General features: G+C 56.6%; 2 protein-coding genes across 2 annotated transcripts; one reads left to right on the top strand and one right to left on the bottom strand.

Moving 5' to 3' along the window:
- Positions 1–1,331: 1,331 nt before the first annotated feature.
- NCLIV_040060 (gh12570, related) lies at positions 1,332–13,113 on the top strand (the record flags this gene model as incomplete). Its single annotated transcript, XM_003880915.1, has 9 exons — positions 1,332–9,642; positions 9,878–9,977; positions 10,224–10,340; positions 10,668–10,749; positions 11,077–11,183; positions 11,618–11,671; positions 12,005–12,098; positions 12,462–12,593; positions 13,081–13,113. 9 exons carry the CDS (start codon positions 1,332–1,334, stop codon positions 13,111–13,113), a joined length of 9,030 nt encoding a protein of 3,009 aa, XP_003880964.1.
- Positions 13,114–15,957: 2,844 nt separating this feature from the next.
- NCLIV_040070 (conserved hypothetical protein) lies at positions 15,958–17,852 on the bottom strand (the record flags this gene model as incomplete). The annotated part of the gene is made up of 2 exons (XM_003880916.1): positions 15,958–16,130; positions 16,616–17,852. The coding sequence occupies 2 exons, from the start codon at positions 17,850–17,852 to the stop codon at positions 15,958–15,960; spliced, it is 1,410 nt and encodes a 469-aa protein (XP_003880965.1).
- Positions 17,853–19,077: the final 1,225 nt, after the last annotated feature.

Genomic DNA, 19,077 nt, shown 5'->3' on the forward strand with positions numbered 1-19,077 from the left:
GTGGCTGGTCCCCCCCCCCATTAGTTGATGGCGTTGCACTGATGGAACGACGATCTTCCGAAGCACGAAGACATTCCACCAAAGATGACCGAGTGGCGAAGAGTGTGCTAACTGGCGGACCGTTTCTTGGCGACCCATCGGACAAGCAAAAGTGCGTTCGACATCAAATAGGGTGAAGAGGAAAGAAGCAATTTGAGCGCCGTGCAAACTTTCCCCGGAACTACCTGGTACGCTGGGGGGTGCGTGTCAAGCGCGCGGGCCACTCCCCCTTCTTGTGTTTTTACTCTTCTTTGTCTCGTGTACCCCTCCACACGGACTACAGTTTTGAAAAAAAGAGAACTCACAATTTCGTCGTAACTGTTGCTGAGTTCCTTGCTGCGGGGCTGTGCAGTGGGCACCACAGCTCAATCCGGTTTTCCTGTGAAAATGACTCTCCCCCCCCCCACCCCCCGTGGACAGCGTCTTCAACCCTCCACCGCTTTTCTACCGGACACAGAGTTGGTCACCACTCGCTTTTGTCGCAAAAAACGCGTCAAGCATCCTGAGACAGGCCCTCTTTTCTCTCCGTACATCTAGAGGGTTTCTAGCTACTTTACCTAGACTTTTTCCTCTCCGATCTTTGTGAAGATTTCACTCGGAACATCCAATTGCGAAACTATTCTTTGAACCCCCCCCCCCCCCCCCACCCCCCCCTTGGAGTCACGCGCACTCGCTGCGCTGTATGAGCTCGCGCATCCTTGTTGAAAGGCAATATGTTTTTTTCACTTTCGGATCGCGACGAATACGAGCTGTACTACAACCATTTCATTTCTCCACAGTAAAGAAAGCCTTCGGCATTCTGTAGCGGGCATCGTGCCGTTCGCATTTCTATCGTTTTCTTGCGAGTCATCTGCTACACCCACAACTTGCAAGGCCTGTGTCCCCGCAATCGATTTTTGCCTGTTTTCCTCTTCGTCCACATTTCTTCTCTTTCCTCTGGACCGGAGATCGAGCTCCTCGCGTACGGCATGCCTTATACAAATCGAGGTTTGTCTTCGCTGCCAGGGTCAGAGACGGCGGCATGCTAGCTCTCTTCGTAGACTGCGTTCCCCGGTCGGGTCTTTTTCAAATCGTTTTTGACTGTCTGGGCTGTCCACGGTTTTCTTCGTCGCTCGGCCACGTTCCCGTAGCTGCTCACCCGTGAGTGTTCTGTTGTTCCCTTGGGCGTCGTCACCTTTCCTCTCTTCTCTCGGAGCAGCATGCATCGTTCTGTCCCATCGCACCGGGCGAAGCCGCCTCTGCCCATTTCAGAGTTGGTCAACGAATACAGAGATCCGCCAAAGAGCGCAAGAATGTCACGACAGTTCAAGCAGCCTCGTGCTTCGCTTCACGTTTCTCCCGCCGTGCTTTCCTCGCCCTCGCGGCAGCCTCTGCGCGCACTGGTCCTCGGAGGCGACGGAGGGAAGGGGGGGGAAGGCAGTCGGAGCGCCGCCTTCGAAGCCGGAGCCGGAGAAGGCGAGGCGAGTGGCAAAACAGATACGCATGCAAAGGAGAGGCTGGAGAGAGGAGACGACACGAAACCTCGCAGATCGGGACTGTTCCGGTCCCTCCAGGGAGACAGTGCAGGAACAGAAGACGAGACTTCAGAAAACGAGCGACGCCTACACAGGCCTCCACCTCGTCGATCGGGAGGCAGCAGCGCTACGGACTCGCTGAGGTTTCTGGAGCGCGAGGGAGAGGAGAGAAAGAGGAAAAACGAGAGGAAGAAGATGAAAGCGAGCAGCACGCACAGCGCAAGGCAACGGAGGGAAACAGAAGGAAGTGAAGACGGCGACGGGAGTCCCCGTCTTCTTGGTCGACATCTTTCCACCTTTTCTTCCATCCCTCGTGCCTCCGCACACAGGGTCACTCCTTCAGTTTCGAAGTCTTCCAGTTCGTTTTCGAATCTCGTCTCTGCTTCTTCCTCGTCCTCTTCCTCTTCTTCGTCCTCGTCCTCTTCCTCTTCTTCGTCCTCGTCTTCGTCTTCGTCGTCTCCCTCTTCCTCTTCTTCGTCCTCGTCCTCTTCTTCCTCCTCCTCCTCGTCTCACTCCTCTGCTGCGCCTGGTATTGTGACGGGCTGTCTCGCGCCTTCCTGGCTGCTGTCAACGCTGGGCGTCTCTCCGGTGGGCGTCGCCGCAGTTTCGTCTTCCTCGGGTGTAGCGACAGCTCGCACGGGGGCAGCTCTGGGGACCGCAAAAGAGCAAAGAGCTGCGCTCCGGACGGCGTCGGACGCGTCTGCTCGCGAAGACAGCAGTGCAGGTGAGGCGGAATGGAGGCTTGCGCGAGTGAAGGGAGGCGCGAGAAATAGAAAGTCCGAGCGAGTAGAGAGAAGGGAGCAGGGCGGGGACGAGCCGGATCGGGGGGATCCCCACGGGAGAAGTCGCGGCAAATCACCTCGCCGACGAGGCCGAGACGACAGAGGGAGCGAGAGGGACGATTGCGGGGTTCCGGAGCCTAGAGAAGAGAGTGAAGACGACGCAGCCTCTGGAGGTGAGAGAAAGAGGAGAAGGTACCAAGACCAGAGAGGAAGACGCGAGACTCGGGCTTCCCGTGAGTCGGACTTGGAAGAAAGGGGTGTCTCATCCCGCGGCGAGGCGTCCAGGAGGGCGCGCTCTTCGTCTCGCGCGAAAGAGAAGAGAGAGGAGAGGACACCAGGCAGTGAGGGGGAAGACGGTTGCGATGGAGGGAGGGCCGAGTTCCAGGATTCGGTTTCGGAGGTGAAGAAAGGCCGGCGGGGGGAGCGCGAGAAGTCGAGGAAAGCCAGAAAAGACGCGAAACTCGGGGCAAAGAAAAGCGAGAGAAATCCCGCCGTCGCATCGCTGACTTCGCCTTCACTTCTCCTGTATCCTCCGTCCACCCTCTTCACGTCCACTCGTCACGCTTCCACGCTGCTTCCTTCCCACTCCCGAAGCTTTGGGGCCGGAAACTTCACGCCTTCGCTGGTGAACGCGCGACTTGACGGACCCGCCATCGGTGCGGGGCTTATCTCTCGGCTTCCACTCGAAGCTTCTCTCTCTCTGGGCCGAGGTTTGGACAATCGAGACCGCGAGAGAGAACGGGCCGTGTCAGATGCGAGCAGCCAGGTGCCGAGTCACGCTCCCCACGAACGCGCCGAAGGTCTCGCCGCCACTTCTGTGACGGAGGGGGAAACGGACTTGCCTCAGATGAAGACGGGGTCTCCGCCGCCGTCGCTGAGCGCTTTGTTGCAGGTGTCAGCTCCTGTCGCGTCTGGCGAGGGGAAGAAGAGGGAAAAGGAGAGAAAAGAAGGCAACGGAGAGCGAGAGCCGACGACAGAGTCACGAGGCAGAGCGGAAGACGAAAACGCGAGGAGCGAGACGAGGCCAACTGACACACGAGCGCAAGGCGAGGAAGAAGGCGCGGAAGAAGGGGAGCGTGAGGGGCGTGAAGGCTGGGTGGTTGACTGCGCGGAGGACGGTGCATTGGACGCCTCATTCCAGCTTGCGGGTCAGAGTGGAGCTGTGTGTACAGCGGAGGGAGAAGACGCACAGGATGAACCTGACGCCGGAGATGCTTCGAGGCCTGCGGAAAGCAGGAAGAGAAAGACAGGCAGAAGACGGACAGTCGCGTGCTGCTCCGTGGGCATTCAGTGGGAGGAACCGGCGGCCGCTGTAGCGGTCGAGGGAGAAAAGACCGGTCGCGACAGCCCCTTCCCGTCCTTGTTGCAGGAAGAAGAAAGCGAGCACGAAAGAGAACGGAAAGAATTTCTGCGCTTCTGTCAACAACTGCAGCCCTCCATGGCCTCGCTGTCTTCCGCCCTCTTCGTCCAGTCTCTTTCTCCGTGTGTCTCCGCTGCCCGCAAAGAGTCGCACCCTGTCGAGGCGAGGGACGGGGCCGGACGCTTCTGTTATCGAAACGACGAGGCTTTGCCTTCTCCGTCGCTTGTCGAGTCCCCCCGGGCTGGAGAAGAGACGGAGAGTCTCGCGCGGCTTGGCGCGAGTTCCTCTCCTTCGCATCCGAGGTATCCCCACGCCTTTCCTCTGTGTGGTGAGCCTTCCTCTCCTTTCTCTTCTGCTCTTGCCTCGGCCTCGCCACCTGCGTCTTCGCCTGTCCCTGTTTCTTCCGGTCCTGCGTCGTCGCCTCTGGATCCGCTCCTTGGCGTGTCGTCGTTTGGCATTGCACCCGGGGCTTTGTTTGGAGAGGCGCAACTCGCCGCGAGGGGGTCTGCGACGGCCGCGAGTCTTGGCGCGCCCGGCTTTGAGGCTCGAAGGGATCCTGAGCCGGACGGTCCGCAGAGAGAGGAAAGCGGAGATGAAGCCGAGAGAGAAAAGGCGGCCGCGCTGTGGAGACTCGAGGAGCTGAAGCAGCTGGGGAGACAAGTCAGTTTGTGGGGCGAAAGGAGATTCTTGTCGGGGGCCTTTTTCGGGATCGACGGCGGAGAAGACCGCGCGGAACTTCTCGAGCAACTGGGCGTTCAGCTGGAAGACGAACAGGAAGGATTCTCGGACCGACAAGAAGACGACGACGAGGATTTTCAGGAGTCCGTTCAGCAGCAATTGCTCTTCTTTCAGCGTATCCAGCGCGAGCAGCCTGATCTGTTCCCGCGGACGCTCCGCCAGAAGAAAGAAAGGCAAGAAAAGCGCGAGGGGGGTGAGAGCGACGCAGCGGTCGCGCCTGCCTGTTCACCTTCCTCGTCGCCTGCCACGCCACAAGGGAAGAAGCGCGCGGACGAGAAGAGCGGCCTGCCTGGGACCAAGGAAAAGGAAGAAGACGCATGCAGTGTGCACTCTGATTCAACGGTTTGCCTGCCTCCGTACTTTTATGTCGCCCTCTCGCCCTCGGGCGTTTCTCCGCATTTGAAGCGACGCCCCTCGCCGGGAAAGCGGCACCCGACTGCGGATCTTTTTTCGCGAGACGCGCAGGAAGATGAAGGCCTTCTGCCAAGTGTCCGGAAGTGTACAGGCAGAACGGAGGGCGCGGCGCTCTCTGCGTCGTCCGCCGACCCCAGCGGAGAAGCCCCGGCTGAGGAAACCAGAGCGGATGTTCGGCGTCGAGAGGTTGCGGAGCATGCACTCTTCCTGCAGCGCAGACACGAGACTCGCCTGTGGCGCAGATTGCTGGAGGGAGACGAGGGAGAAGATTTGCCGGGAACGACATGTCCTTTCGAGCGCGTGCGACGAGCGAGGGTCAGTGCGCCTGCGGGTGTCGCGCTCGATTGCTGGCTGCCGCAGCGAGCGGCGGATGTGCAAGGCGACCTCGAGACACAGCAAGGAAGAGGAGGAGAGTCCGAAGAGACAGAAGAACTCGCAACGCGGGACGCAGTAGCGATAGGAGAGGATAGAGGTGAGGTCGAGGACGAAGGGAAGGAGGCGGCCGACGAGCACGAGGAGGAAGACAGACCCCGTGAAGAAGGAGAGAGAGAAGATGTGAGCCGCGCGGCGCGTGTGGCGGGGTCTGATTTGAACGACGATGACGGGAGCGAGAAGGCGGAGACAGAAGAAAATCCGCTGGCCGAGAATACGCTTCTTTCTGTTCCTTCGTCCGGCGTCGCGTCTTGCAGTGAGAGAGAGACAGACGAGGAGATCGAGAACGACGCTGAAGGTGATCTGAGAGGGGACGGTGAGGCCGTCGAGGGCGGGGCAGCGCGGCGCTGGCTCTTACTCGCGAGTGGGCGTCACAATGTCGCAAGAGAGACCTTGAGCGAAGCGCGCGACATCGCTGGCGACGGAGCGCCCCCGGAACAGCGAGAGAGAGAGAGAGCGCGGCCAGAAAAGCCCGTTGCAGAGGAAGACAGACAAGATTTTTTCGACAGTGCGCGGGGCGAGGCTGACCTCGAAGCGAAAGAAGGGAGGGACGAAGAGACAAAGGACAGAGAAGACCAGCCTCCCGTTTTACCGTCTTTCCCTCTCCTCGAGGCACTGGCTTCAGCGGCTGCTTCACCTGACGCGCTGCAACCTGCCGCAGCCTCACTTCTCGACTCTTCTTCCGGTCTTGGACAAGTGTCTCAGCGTCGGTCTCCGCTGCACGCTGCTCGAGATCTCGCGACGCCACAGGCAGGCACGGACGCCGGTTCCTGTCCCGTTGCTTCGTCTGTGGATTCCTTCGCAGCCCCGTCTCCGAAAGGTTGCCTCGGCGCCCCGTTTGTGTGTCAGGCGACGCCCTTCCCGCAGGAGCGTGAAGAAACGTCGTTCTCTTCCGGTGCGGGGGCTCGCAATGGCGAAGAGGAGGGAGGAAGAGAGAGCGAAGAGTGTCTGGACACTCTCCTCGCGAGGCCGGCGACAGCAGAAGACGCCGAAGGTGAAGAGCGGGAAACTCGCTATTCTTGCCAGGCAGAAGAGAGCGCGACGGGGACCGTGCTCTCGTCGGCTGTCTGCGGGTCCGTCGCGGTCTCTTCATTTCAAGATGGGAAGAAAGTCGAAGATTCTCACGTTTCCGAGCCATCCTGGGCAAGTGCGCAGCTGTCTGGGAGCGGGGAAGAGAAGGAAGGGCCGGAAGAGGAAGAGGCGTCTGCCTCACCTGGCGGGTGTGAAAACGTCGCATTTCTCTCAGAGTCAATTTCCGATACTCACTCGCTTTCTTCCTCTTCGTTCGAGCACTCTGCGTCTGCCAGTTTTGTGGGGTTGGAATGTGCGCGGACAGAGACAACACTGTTCGCGTCTCATCCACAGAACGGAGAAGTGAGGGAAGAAATTCTGGAGCGACAAGGGGCGGCGGCAGATGCAGATGGAGGAGCGGGCAACGCGCAAGGGGGGTACCGGTCCGCAGAGTCGCCAGGCGGAGACCCCTGCGAGCAAGAGAGCGCAGGAAGACGAGGACACGGAGTCGAAGCCCGCATCTGTGGCGTCTCTCAGAAAACGGAATCTGGTGGAGGGAATATCGAAGAGACACAAGAGGAGGCGAGCGTCTCCCAGAGAAGCGCCGGACGGGACTGCGAGGTTCCCACGCCCAGAGAAGTGGAGGAACGACGAGAGAAGACCTGTGAAGGTCTGGGCGACAAGGAAGAGGGAGATGATTCTCAGAAAGAAGAAAGACAAGACGAACGCAGAAGAGGACAGATGCAACCGTCCAGCAGTGCCTGGGCGGGGGGTTCTGAGAGCGAGTACGCTCAAGACGGCGAGGGAACCGAGGACGGTCCGAGAGACAGCCAGGCCTCGATACGCACTGACCGAAACGAAGGCCAGACCCATCACACGGCGTGTGTCTCTTCGCTGGTTTCCAATTTGGAGCTCTTTTCCTCGCCGCAGCGTTCCTCGTGTCGCTTCTCCCGTTCTCCTCTTCTGCATCACGCGTCGACGCCGCTCCCTCTCGAAGTGCAGACTCCCACTCCGTTGAAAGAAATCACACCTGACGGGGCAGAGAGACAGGAGACACCGGTAGAGGACGGGAGACAAGATGGCCAGGAGGAGGCATGGCGACAGGAGGCACAGGCAGACGGGGGGAGGAACGTCAGGTCCAACGCAGAGAGCGAGGAGAGAGAGGAGGCGCGATGTTTGGAGTCGGATCTGGGGGGAGAGACCCACGGCTCGTATGTGATGAGATCAGAGGAGTCTTCTGAAGAAGAGGCGAGCGTTTCTCGCTTCTCTTCCGTTTCGAGTTCCGCGTCTTGTGTCGCAAGAGAGGCTGAGCCGAGTGGTGTTTCTGAGCAGAGACAGCCCGGTGCGGTTTGTGTCGGTTCCGCGTCGAGTCCAGAAGAGAAGGATTTCTCCGAGGTCGTTTCGTCCGGGCTTTTGTCTCCGCACTTTCGGCTGCCTGCGCCGTCTCCCGCGTTTCTCGCAGCCCTCCAGGACTCACCGCCGGCGCCCTCTGAAGCTTCGGCCTCCTCCGGACTCCTGTCCGCATGCCTCTCGCCGTGTCCCTCCTCGGGCTCTTCTTCCTCGCCCGTCCTTCCGCTGCCGGCACCGTCTCCGCTTTTCTCTCCCTCCTGTTTGCACTCCCGGGCCCTCGAGGGACTGCGGCGCGGCGCGGAGCTCGAAGAGCGGGGCGAGGAAGTGGGGGCGGAAAAGGCCAACAGGGAGACGGCCGTCGCGCTGCTCGAGCCTGCGGGCGACCCGAGTGCGCGGAGAGGAGGCGATCCAGGTTTGGAGGGAGGAAAGGTGGCGGCGTCCATCCGGGCATTGCCTGCAAAAACTGCATCCACTGCGGGGGGCTCTGCGCGACGCGACGGCAGAGGGCGAGTGGCGGACCAAGTCGCTCGCAGAGAGCGACGCGCAGCCGACAGACGCGCCACGTCTTCCAGAGAGCGAGGCAGTCGCCTCTGGGGGAGAAGCGACAGCGAGAGCAGCCGAGAGCGCGAGAGGCGACGGAGGCAGAGAGACGGCAGTCCCTTGCGTTTGGCGCACGCAGACGAAGACGACCGGACGCAGGGCGAGCAAGAGCGAGAGGTAGAGGAGGGGAGGACGCGTGGAGCGTCGCGGTGTGCAGAAGCCGAAGAGAGACGCAGAAGCCCCGAAGACGCAGACGAGGACAAAGACGAGTGCGTTCTGATTGCGGGTCCGGTTCGCGACCGAGGCGCGGAGGGTCGGCTGTCGATTTCTGGAGTTTGCGCGGCTCTGGAGAGAAGGATGGAAGAGAGTCGCGAAACCACAGAGAGCGCAGCGCGACAGAACGAAAGTGGAGGCGCCCGCGAGCAGGACGTTCTCTCTTTTGTGCGACAAGAGCATCGAAGGAAAGCCTCCACGGACCAGTCCTGCGCAGAGCCGGCGTCGCCCTGGGGCTCGACTGTGTCCGACATGTCGACTCGCCCCGTTGTGCATGCGGTCTCGCCTCCCCACCCGTCTCTTGCTCGCACATCCGTTTCCCCTAGCGAACGGTCGGCCGCCCCGCAAAACTCCGTTTCTTCTCTGCCTTCTCTGCGGCCTTCGCCGGGTTCTCGGCGAGGAAGCAGCCCCGTCGAGACGGACGCGTCTCTGTGGTCCGAGTCCGGTTCTTCTCCGCCGGCGAAGAAGCAGAAGGCCGTCGTGTGTTTGGAGACGGAGACGGCGCTGGGTCTCTCGCCTGGCTCTTTGGAGGCAGGCGACTCAGACGGCGCGGGTGCGCGCGGGACAGCCCAGACGCGTAGGGGCGGAGACCTGGAAGGAAGCGGCCTTCCGGCGTCGAGCTGTAGCCCGCGCGCGGCGGCTTCTGGTTCCGGACTCTCGCCAGCGGACAAGAGACGCGAGAGAGCGGCGGAGAGACGCACGTTCTCGCCGCCGCAGGCGGCTGTGCTGGTTCTCAGCGACGAAGAAGAAGAGCCTTCGCGAATCGAGGGCGCTCGTCCTCCGGAGTCACGCGAAGCGGCTTTCGACGGAGAGCGGGAGGCCAGAAGGGTGGCGCATGCAGGGGATGCAGGAGACAGAGAGAAAGAGGAGGAGCGCGAGGCCGAGGCGGAGGGTAGCGAAGACGTGGCCGCGAGGATGGCGCAAAGCGAGCGAGACTTGGCGTGTGGTCGGACGCAGAGGGAAGGGGCCAGGAAGGTGGAAGAACGGGGCGCCGGACAGAGGAGAGGAACGGACGAGGGACGGGACGAAGAGGAGAGACGCGAGAGAGTGCTTGAGAGGAGAAGAGTGCGGCCAGACATCGAACCGAGTCGTCCACGCTCCGAAGGCGACAGACTCGCCCTCCGATCGCCGTCGCACGGAAAGCCCGCAACACGTTCGGCAACCGGAGAACGGTGGAAGCTTTCTCGAGGTAAGGGGAAAGGCATTTTCGTCGCTCTCGAACAAAGGCTGTGCCTCCCGCAAAACGCATGAGGGTCAGTGCGGGGCGACAGTGCATCTGAGTTTTTTGTCAATGTTTCAATTTCGCGGTTTCTCTTTGCCTCGGCATGAGAGACGACGCTGGTGCGAGGGCTCCGCCCCTGTGTGGCATGTCTCCTTGTTCTGTTTTTATCGTTTTTGTCGGGGATCCTCCTTTTCTTGCTCAGAGGACCAAACTGCGCTCGCCGGGTTGTTGCAGAGACTCGGCAAAACGCGAGGAAACGACGGCGACGTGATCGTCCATCGCGCCGGCATTCCTCTGACTGTGTAAGTCTCCAGACAGAGGAGGCAGGAAACAGAAGGAAAGAAAGAGAGGAGAGAAAGGAAGAGACATCTCGGAACCAAGTACAATTTTATATCTACAAACGACGCAGCGGAGAGACGAACAAGCGCAGAAACCGCCAAGAGGTAGAGCAGATGAGGAAAGAATCAGGAGACGTGCCTCCCTGTGAGGGGCGGAAAAAAGAAAGTTCTTTAGGAGTTGTCCTTCTGCGTCTCTGTTTTCGCCTTCAGAAAAAGCCTCAGGGGCTTATTGCCAGGAGGCCTTCTCGACGACGAAGTGATAAATCTTTATATGGTCCTTCTTCAAGAAAGAAACGACCGCAACGTCAGGGCTCAGAGCCGATCGATGTAAGTCTCTTTCACGTGTCTTGTTCACGCCAGCTTCGCCACCGATTCCACTCGTCCACAAACATGGAGATATCCCAATAAGAAAAGGCCCAACTGTATACTGGACGTAAATATTCATCTATTCATACCTTTTGACGTAGCCTTATTTTTGTGAATACCCATATACGTATATATATATATATATATGCATATGTTTGAGTATATATATGTAGCTATATTTTCGGAGACGAGAGAATCTCCGGAGGCCGTGTAAAGACGTTGCTCTCGTTCTGGGTTATATCTGGTCGCCTTTCTTGGGTTCGACGCGCGTGCCTTTGCTGTGTGCAGAGCGTCGCCTCCTCGCCGGTGTCAGTTTTTCCCCTCTCACTTTTACGCGAGTCTGCGGAAAGGCGGCTTCGACAGTGTTCGAGTACGCGAGAGAGAAGAACGCGAACCGCCGCCGTGGTGGAAAAGTTGCGTTTCCCTGGAGGGCAAGACAGCCACCTTTTTCCGTGGTTTCCTCCGTTGGGTCTCTCTGCTGCTCAGCTTCTCTTTGCACACCTTTGATGTTCTATCTCTCTCTCCCTCGCTTTCTCCCCCTTCTTCTCTTGCTTGCTTTGTGTGTATCTCGGCTCCTTCTTTCTTTTCTTTTTCGGGGGGAGGGGGGGGAGGAAGAGCTTTTGTTGCGGGCGTCCTCTCGAGTCTCCCCCTCCCTCAGTCTTGTCTCCGCTTCGGTCGTGTCTTGCTGTCTGTACAGCGCTGGACGCTTCGGAAGAAAGTGGATATTTTTGAGCAAGATGTCCTGGTCTTCCCGCTTCACGTGGTTGCCGAGACGCACTGGGCGCTCGGAGTCGTCAATTTCAGGTAGAGAAATCCCTCAATACGCGAGGACGCGAATCTTCTCTCGCTCATGCGAGAAACCAAGGCTCTCTCTGCTGCTCAAAAGACACCGTCTCTTACGCTCTCCCTCGTTTTTTGTTGGGCGTCTTGCCTCTCAAGGGTCTGCCGTACACGGTGGAGCCTGTGCGTTGCCGCTTCGCGCCGCCGTCTCTCTCTTCCGTCTATTTACGGTGCGCCGTCGTTGTCTCTCTTTGTTGCACCATGGCTTTGGTTTCTCGGCGGTCTCTCTCGGTCTCCGCTGTCTCCTCCGCTGACTCGCCCGGTCCCGTGGTGTCTGGGTGTTTTTTCGTGAAAACCCCTAGCCTGCCCGTTTCCTGCCTTCTGTTTGCTGCTCTCTCCTTCCTGGGTGCGTCATGCATTCATTCTCTTCGCTCGGCTTTCCCTCGTCTTCTCTGCAGAGATCGCACTCTGGAATACTACGACTCTCTGGACTACCAAGAGGAAGGACGCGAGTAAGACCGGAAACGAAAGGCCAACACAGGACCGCACAAACAAATATGCACAAATGTCGCCATATGCGTCCTGGACTCTCTGTGTGTGCACCTTTTCTGTCTCTCTCTCTGTTATATTTGTTGATAAAATTCTGTACAGGCGCGTGTACTTGTACCCTGCACGTCGAAATAGACACACACATGTTGAGAGTGCGAGAGAGCTAGGTGGATCTCCGCATACGCACACACGCACACACTTGCGTGGCCGCAGGGTTTTTGGGTGTCTTGTATCTGAGAGCCAAGAAAACGGGGGAAAACCATTCCAGGTGGACAGTGTTTCTCCTTGATTCTCAGGTTTGGAGACAAAATCAGAGAGTACCTGCGCTGCGAACACCTCGACAAAAAGAAACTGCCCTTCGACGCGGAAAAGTCGCTTCAGCCCCTCGTGGTGAGTCTGACGCAGGCACAGTTCCGAGAGAGTGATACAGACAAACCTCATTAACAAACATATATATATATATATATATATATATATATATATATATTCATGCGCACCTGCATGTAACGGATTCATGTGCATCTACACGTGCAAATACGTGTAGAGACAACATATGGGTATATATGTATATATCGATTGATACGCATATTCATATACAGACATTCTCCATATATATTACCTGGATGGAGTGACGCTTTAATTGTGCGTGCTCAGTTCCAGATTCCATGCGGTTGCTTTCCAGAGAGACATTCACTCGGCTCTGGATGTTCTTGCGCATCGGCGCGGCACGTCCCTGCGGTCTTTTTTGTGCAGAAGAAAGTTCCGTACCAAGAGAACTCGTCCGACTGCGGAGTGTTCTGTTGCCAATTCGCGGAGCACCTCGGCGCCGGCCGCCTCGCGTTTGACTTCGGCCAGGCCGATATCACCCCTCTGCGCTATAAAATGGTACGTTTCTAAATCAGACAGTGCTGCTGTGACAGGCTTTCGAGTCTCTCTCAAATCACGTGGGCCCTGTCGGGCTCGTTGTTTTCGGCTCCACAGACTTCCCCATACACTTATCTGTGTCCATACCCACATATTTACTCATGTATATATATATATATATATATTACTCCTATCGACATACGAATACGCATGTATAGACACATGTACATGTCTGTGTTTTATGTTTGTAAGCCGCGTGTAGATCCCCTCATGTTTCGCGTTTTCCTGCATTTCAACGCAAGACGCCTCTCTCCTGCAGCGCGTCGGCTCTGTCGCATGGCGCTCGCAGGTGGCGCTCGTCGGGCAGAGTCTGAGGCCTTTCAAGGGAAAGCAGAGCTGAATCGAAACCGTGTTTTCTGCCTTCCATGCACCCCTTTTCGCCTCCCCGCAACCCCTGTGGTCGCGGGCGTGCATGTTCCCTTTTTGTCGATCTCTGTCCATTTTTCAGATGCTTCAGCTGTGTCAAACGTACGTCGCGTGAGCGCGGCAGCGATCAACAAAGAAGGCGACTCTCTCTCCTGTCCAGACCTCTCTGTCTCGTTCGGGTCTGTCCTCCCCCTCTCCGGCTGTGTCTTTGTCTCCTCGGAGCAGGCCAGGAGACAAGAACCGGAGATTCGACAAGAAGAGTGGAAAATGGCAAGCGCGCGCGAGAGAGAGGAAAGGATGGCGGGGAAACCCGCATGCGGGTCAGTCCTGGTACTGCTAAAGAGCTTTTCAGAGACCAGAAAAAGAGAAGATCTTTGGCGAGAGAAGGACAGAGATGCGCCCCGTTTTCGACTTTTTCCCGGGCCACGCGGCGTCGTAGAAACACGTTCATGAAGAGCGAAAGCACGGGAAAGACGAAGTTTCAAAACTCCTGTCTTTTTCGGCTCCACCGGGGGGAGGGGGGGATTCTTCGAGCGATCTCCGCCTGCCCGTTTTCCCGCCTTCCAAGACACGTCACCTTTAAACGCCAAATCGCGTCTCTCTCAAGGACGCGACACAGCGACTGGGAAGCACGAATGCGCCCCGTTCTTGTGGACGTTCTCGCCTTCCCTGTCCTCTTTGCCCCGCCTTGACGCTCCGCTGCTGCTCTCTGCTTCTCAGCAGAAAGACGCTGAGAGCTCGCGGTGGATTTCTCTTTCGATGTGCATGCGCCGCTGGTGCAGAAGGTCGCAGTTGTCACTGGCCTCTCTATCGCACTCGTTTTCGCCTTTTCAAGATGTAGGTTCCTTTGGTTTTCTCTCCAGGGAGACAGCGCGGGAAGCGATGTTGAGTGAGCCGTGCATGCACGTCCAATTGCGCCGGGACGTGTGTCAACAACAGAGAGAGCAAAGCTCACTCAGGCTGTCTTTCTGGAGCTGTGCCTCCTCGTTGGCCTGTTTCTGCCGGTGTTTGCGGTTCACTCTCTCGATTGTACATTCTGGAAACAGAGCACGCATTACGGCCCGCGTGCCTGGTCCCTTCTTTGCTTTCCTCTTTGCTCGAAAGAAGAGGGAAATGGAGAGAAGATCGAATCACAGGGTTGACCGTTTCTGTCCAGCGGTCGCGTCAAGTCTGTGCCTGCTTAACTTCGAGATGCCACGGGAGGACACAGGAAACGGGCGAGTCGTCGCAGTGTATATGTTCATGTTTGCGGTAAAGTGGGAAGAACCGGAGACAAAAGGTTGGTTTATGTAGATAGTGCCCGAGGGAGGCGCTCGCTGTCAGTCTTTCCATTTCCTCTCTTTTCATCGCTTCACTCTATCCCTTGTAACAACAAAACTCGGCGCACGAAAGCGCCTGTCTCGCTGGTGTGCCGCGAAACCTCTGATACTGCGCTGGATCGAGTCCAGGTTGTAATCTACAGATTTCTGTTACCACTCCGACTAACAGCGAGAGACAACAACTCATATGGTAGTATGATCGGCGCTTTTCAAGGATCGTCCACACCGCACAGCAGAGACCGCCTAACTCGAAAGCACACAATCGCTGAAAAAAGGCGACACCGTTTCCCAGGCGATCGCCTTACATTATATATATATATATATATATATATATATATATGTTCTGTGGCCTCTGGCGAGCCATGTGACTATATATATATATATATATATATATATATGTCCTTGCCGTGTTTCTTTAATCATGCATGTATAGATATACACACATCTGCAGGTGCATGCATAAAAATGCCTCGATTCTTCTGGTATAGACTGGAAACCTTGCGTTCACAATACATACGTACGAATATAAATGCATTTACATATGGATGTTTTTTTTTTGCATCTGTTCTTGGTGACTTTGCATCAACCGTACCTACGTATATATGTATATATATATATATATATATGAGATGTGTATGGATGCGTATATGCATCCAGTGTATGTATGTATGTATGTATATATATATATATATATATATATATGAATTGGTGGGCTTCTATAAAAATAAGCGCTCCACTTGTTTTTGAAGATTCATTCCAACGAGCGGTTGCACTGCCGACTTTCTCTTTCTTGCATGAGGCCATCCTCGCAACAGGTTAGTGCACCACACAGAGCCGACCGTCCTCTTTTTCTCTGCATTTCCCGGTTTCTTTTGCCTGTCTCTCCGTTGTGGGCTTAGTTGTCTCTCGTCCACCCCTCTGTCTCCGACCCCCTCTGGACGCCCTGTGTGTCTCTCCTTTCGCTGTGTTTTCTCTCTTTCTGACCGGCTTTAACGGCACCTCGTCTCGCGGCCTAGGAGACAACCGCCCTCTCTCTCTCTCCCCGTGGCCCGAGACTCTGCCCTCGGCCTTCCGCCGAAAAGCAGCTGGTGGGAGGTGCGAGGAAACGCTCCCTTTGCGGAACACCCTGAACTCAAAATCGGAATGATTTCCGGCACTCACCCCCCATCTCTGTTTGCCAACCCCTCATAGCAGCCGTCAGCTTCCCTATCGTCACGCCTTCACTAAACCAGTGCACGCGAACATTAAAACAAATACGTGCATGTATACATACATATATATATCCATACATATAGATATGTATATGGGTAGGCAACTGATGTGGTTGAATGTACGGGGATGGGAGAGATCGACTGTGGTGCCAGCGAGGCTTTCTGTTTTATCGCAAGGCGCCTTTTCTCGCCTCGTGTCTTTCAGAGTGTCTTTGTTGTGTCGAGGCAAAAACACGCACGGTTCACCTCCTCACCCTAAACTTTTGACACTGTTTCTCCACACCCATGTCCCCCTAGCGTTCCGTTCTGTCCCTTTTGGTTCTGCGCTCTCTCGATTTATTCCGGAAAACGTCACCGCAACATGGGCGTTCCTCTTCCACACACTCTCCTGCATCAAGACGCCGCTCTCTCCCGGATGTTTCCGACCTCTCACCAGAAGCGCACTTTCCCGATGTTTCCCAACACCCTGTCGAGCACTGTCTGGGACTCCAGTTGCTTGAGACGCTCCGCTGCCTTTTTCTCCTTTTCTCTCTTGAGACGAGACGCCAGTTCCGGATCGTCTTCGTAGGGCAAAATGCTGCTCCCGAGAAACCGAGACTGCGCTGCCGAAACAAAAGCACAGCGAAACCAACGCACAGACGTGGCCCCGACAACACTACCAGAAACAAATTGCGTAACGTTTACAATCATTGGTACATATACATAAAAAGAAATAGACGTTAATGCATGTGTATATGCATGTATGTATGCAAGTATATATATATATATATATATATATATATATATATATATGTATCCGCCACGTTCATGAGACAGGATGAAGATGCATCCGCCCCGCCACAGTGACACAGATATAAACAGATGGACAATAGGTACACCCATGTGTATTTGGACACCTATTTATGTATATATGTACGCATGAATTTGTTCCGTGTGTGTGTATCAATTTCTCTATAGACAACTGGGTGTAGAGCGTTCTCGGAAAGACGCTGGGTTTCTCGTGGGTACACCAGCATCTCTAGCTAAGCCCTTTCTTCTTTGCGAGATGGTTTCGTCTCGATTCTCTCTTGCGTGTGTCTGTCCTTACTAAAGAGGACGGAGTTTCGACTGAAGAAGGAGTATCCGGCAGCAGTTTCGCCCGCGCCGTGGAGGCCTTCGCCTCCCATGTGTTCGGATGCCGTCCCATCTGCAGCCCCGTTTGTGTCCTGTTCCTCTTTGCTCTCTCTCCGCGTTGTCTCCTCGTCGAGGTAGGCAGGCGCAGCTGAGGGACTGTCGGGGCTGTTTGCCTCGTCGGTTCTCCGTTCAGAGACTGTCTCCCGGTCTGGGCCTTCTTGATTGCCTCTCGATTTTACTCGCGAACCGTCGTAGACTCGCTCGGCACGAAGGACGAGGGTGAGTGGTCCTGCAGCGTCTTTGATGTGTTGCAGGTGACGCATGCGTTTCCGCGTGTCCTGCGACAGACGGACCAGAAGCACGGCCACCCCGTCGCCTTCCTCGCCGCGCCTTTCAACGTGGTCTCCCGCAGCGTCGAGCTGAGCGCACAAACCCCGAATGTTCAGTGTGATCGTGGCGCTGCTGACGCCGGGAATGCACACGAGTCGATATTGCAGCTCTCGCTGTAACTCCTCCAAAGCGCCCCGCAGCAGAGCTGGCACCGAGGCCGCCGGCGAAGGCGGCGCGCCTTTCTCTCTCTTTCGCTGCAGATCGGCAGCCAAACCGCGAAGGCCCAAGAGCACCGTGTACATCTCTCCCTCGAGAGGTGCGCAAGAGTCGGAAGGCGAGCAGAGGCGCGAGGCAGAGCCGACTCGTCCTGGACTTTTATCCCCCAGAGACGAGTTCTCTTTCTCTGCGCTCGCGTCTCCCGCGCCGGTCTCCTTCTCGGCCTCTGTCGCGTCTTTGCGAGGAACGGCAACAGGCGACGAGGCACTCGCTGCACTGTGAAGGTCCTCCTCAGCCGGCTGGTCCGCTGTCTGCGATTTTTCTTCGCCTGTGCATGCGGCGCCGTCTTGGGGCGCCGTGCCTTGGAAGATCTCGAGGGCCTCGCGGCAGGACTCGACGACGACAGGGTCGGTGGACGCGTCGACGTATCGCGCGAGCATCGCCTCGAGCTCGCTTCCTTCTTTCGTCCCGTGCAAGACATTGCCGTGGAGAGACACCACTTTTTTCACCGCGTTCGCCGCCTGTTGGCGAACTCCCACTTCCGGGTGCTCGATGAAGTAGCAAATGCCCACTGCCACACGGGGCAGCTTCGCAGCGACTGCCGGCGAAGGATCGACCGTCGCCGCCAGCCTCTGGAGCTGGTGCACAACCATCACTGCATCCATCTTGAAGAAGCAGAAAAGAGACAGAAAAAAGAGAAGAAAAGAAAAGAGAGCAGGAAAGAAAAGAGAGAAGAGAAAAGAAGGAAAGCGATGGAAGAACACGAGGAGAGAAAAGAGAGACGGACACAGACGGAAAGGGAGAGGCCGCAGGCACACAAAGGGGAAAAGTGAGGTCAGGAAGCGGGCGGAAGAGGGGACGGACGACACTGCAGGAGAGTACAGGAGGAGACACAAACGGGGGAGAGAGTGACGTGGAATGCAGGTACGGGGAAGTGGAGAGACGAGGAAGGAGAGAGAGCTACAGGGGGAAAGCAGTCGACGGAAGGGGAGATGAAAAGGGAACGATCACAGGAATTCGGTCCGTGAGGGAAGAGACAAAACGCTTCGAAAAAAGAGTCGAGGAGCAGCGAGACCAGGGGTATGGAGAGGCAACAAAGCGTCGGGATGGACGCGTGAAGCGAAGCAAATGGGGAAAAAGGCGAACCAAAAGGTTAGGAAGAAGACAGCCCCACATCACTTGCAGCTGGCGCGGGAGTCCACTTCAACGTCTGACCACCTCCTGAGCATGCAGATGGCGGACACCAAGATTCTGTCCCTCGTCTCTCTCTCCTGCGCGGAAATGGGCAGAAACGGACGGAACGGCGGGAATTCCAGGTGTCGAAAACCAAGAGTGACCCTCTTCACTCTTTGAAAACGCAGTTTTTCTTCTCTATCGATCGGCCGTTGGCCTGCCTGTCGGGTGGCATGCCAGTGTATGGACGGCACTCAAATCTACGATTGCATACATCTACATGTACACAAAAGTACGTGAAGTTTACATTGTGTTGATGGCGAAACGAAGAGCAACGAGTGAGGGAAACGTCGGGGGAGACTGGCAGGCAGTGCAGTGGAGAGATGGGTCGGCGTCCGTGTTTTGGTCGAGAAATCGCTTGGAACGGTGGAGAAAAAAAAGCACGTGAGGGCAAAGAGGGGCAAAGAAGGAAGAGGTGACAGCGGAGACAATGTGTACACGAAAAAAGGCCAAAGACCAGGGAGAGAAACACAGTTTGTCTTCTCAGTTGGGGCTGCGCGGCGTTGTGGACGGGAAAACCCCTCCAGACTCGCTCACACGAATCAAGGACGTCAGAGCCACGAGAAAGAGACAAGAGAAGAAGTGAAAAAGCAGGAAAACTCGTGGACGGCGAAGAAGCCGGACTCGCAACGGAGACAGAGAGAGCAGGGCGGGAGA

Source organism: Neospora caninum, chromosome IX (assembly GCF_000208865.1).
Source record: "Neospora caninum Liverpool complete genome, chromosome IX".
Lineage (NCBI taxonomy): Eukaryota > Apicomplexa > Conoidasida > Eucoccidiorida > Sarcocystidae > Neospora > Neospora caninum.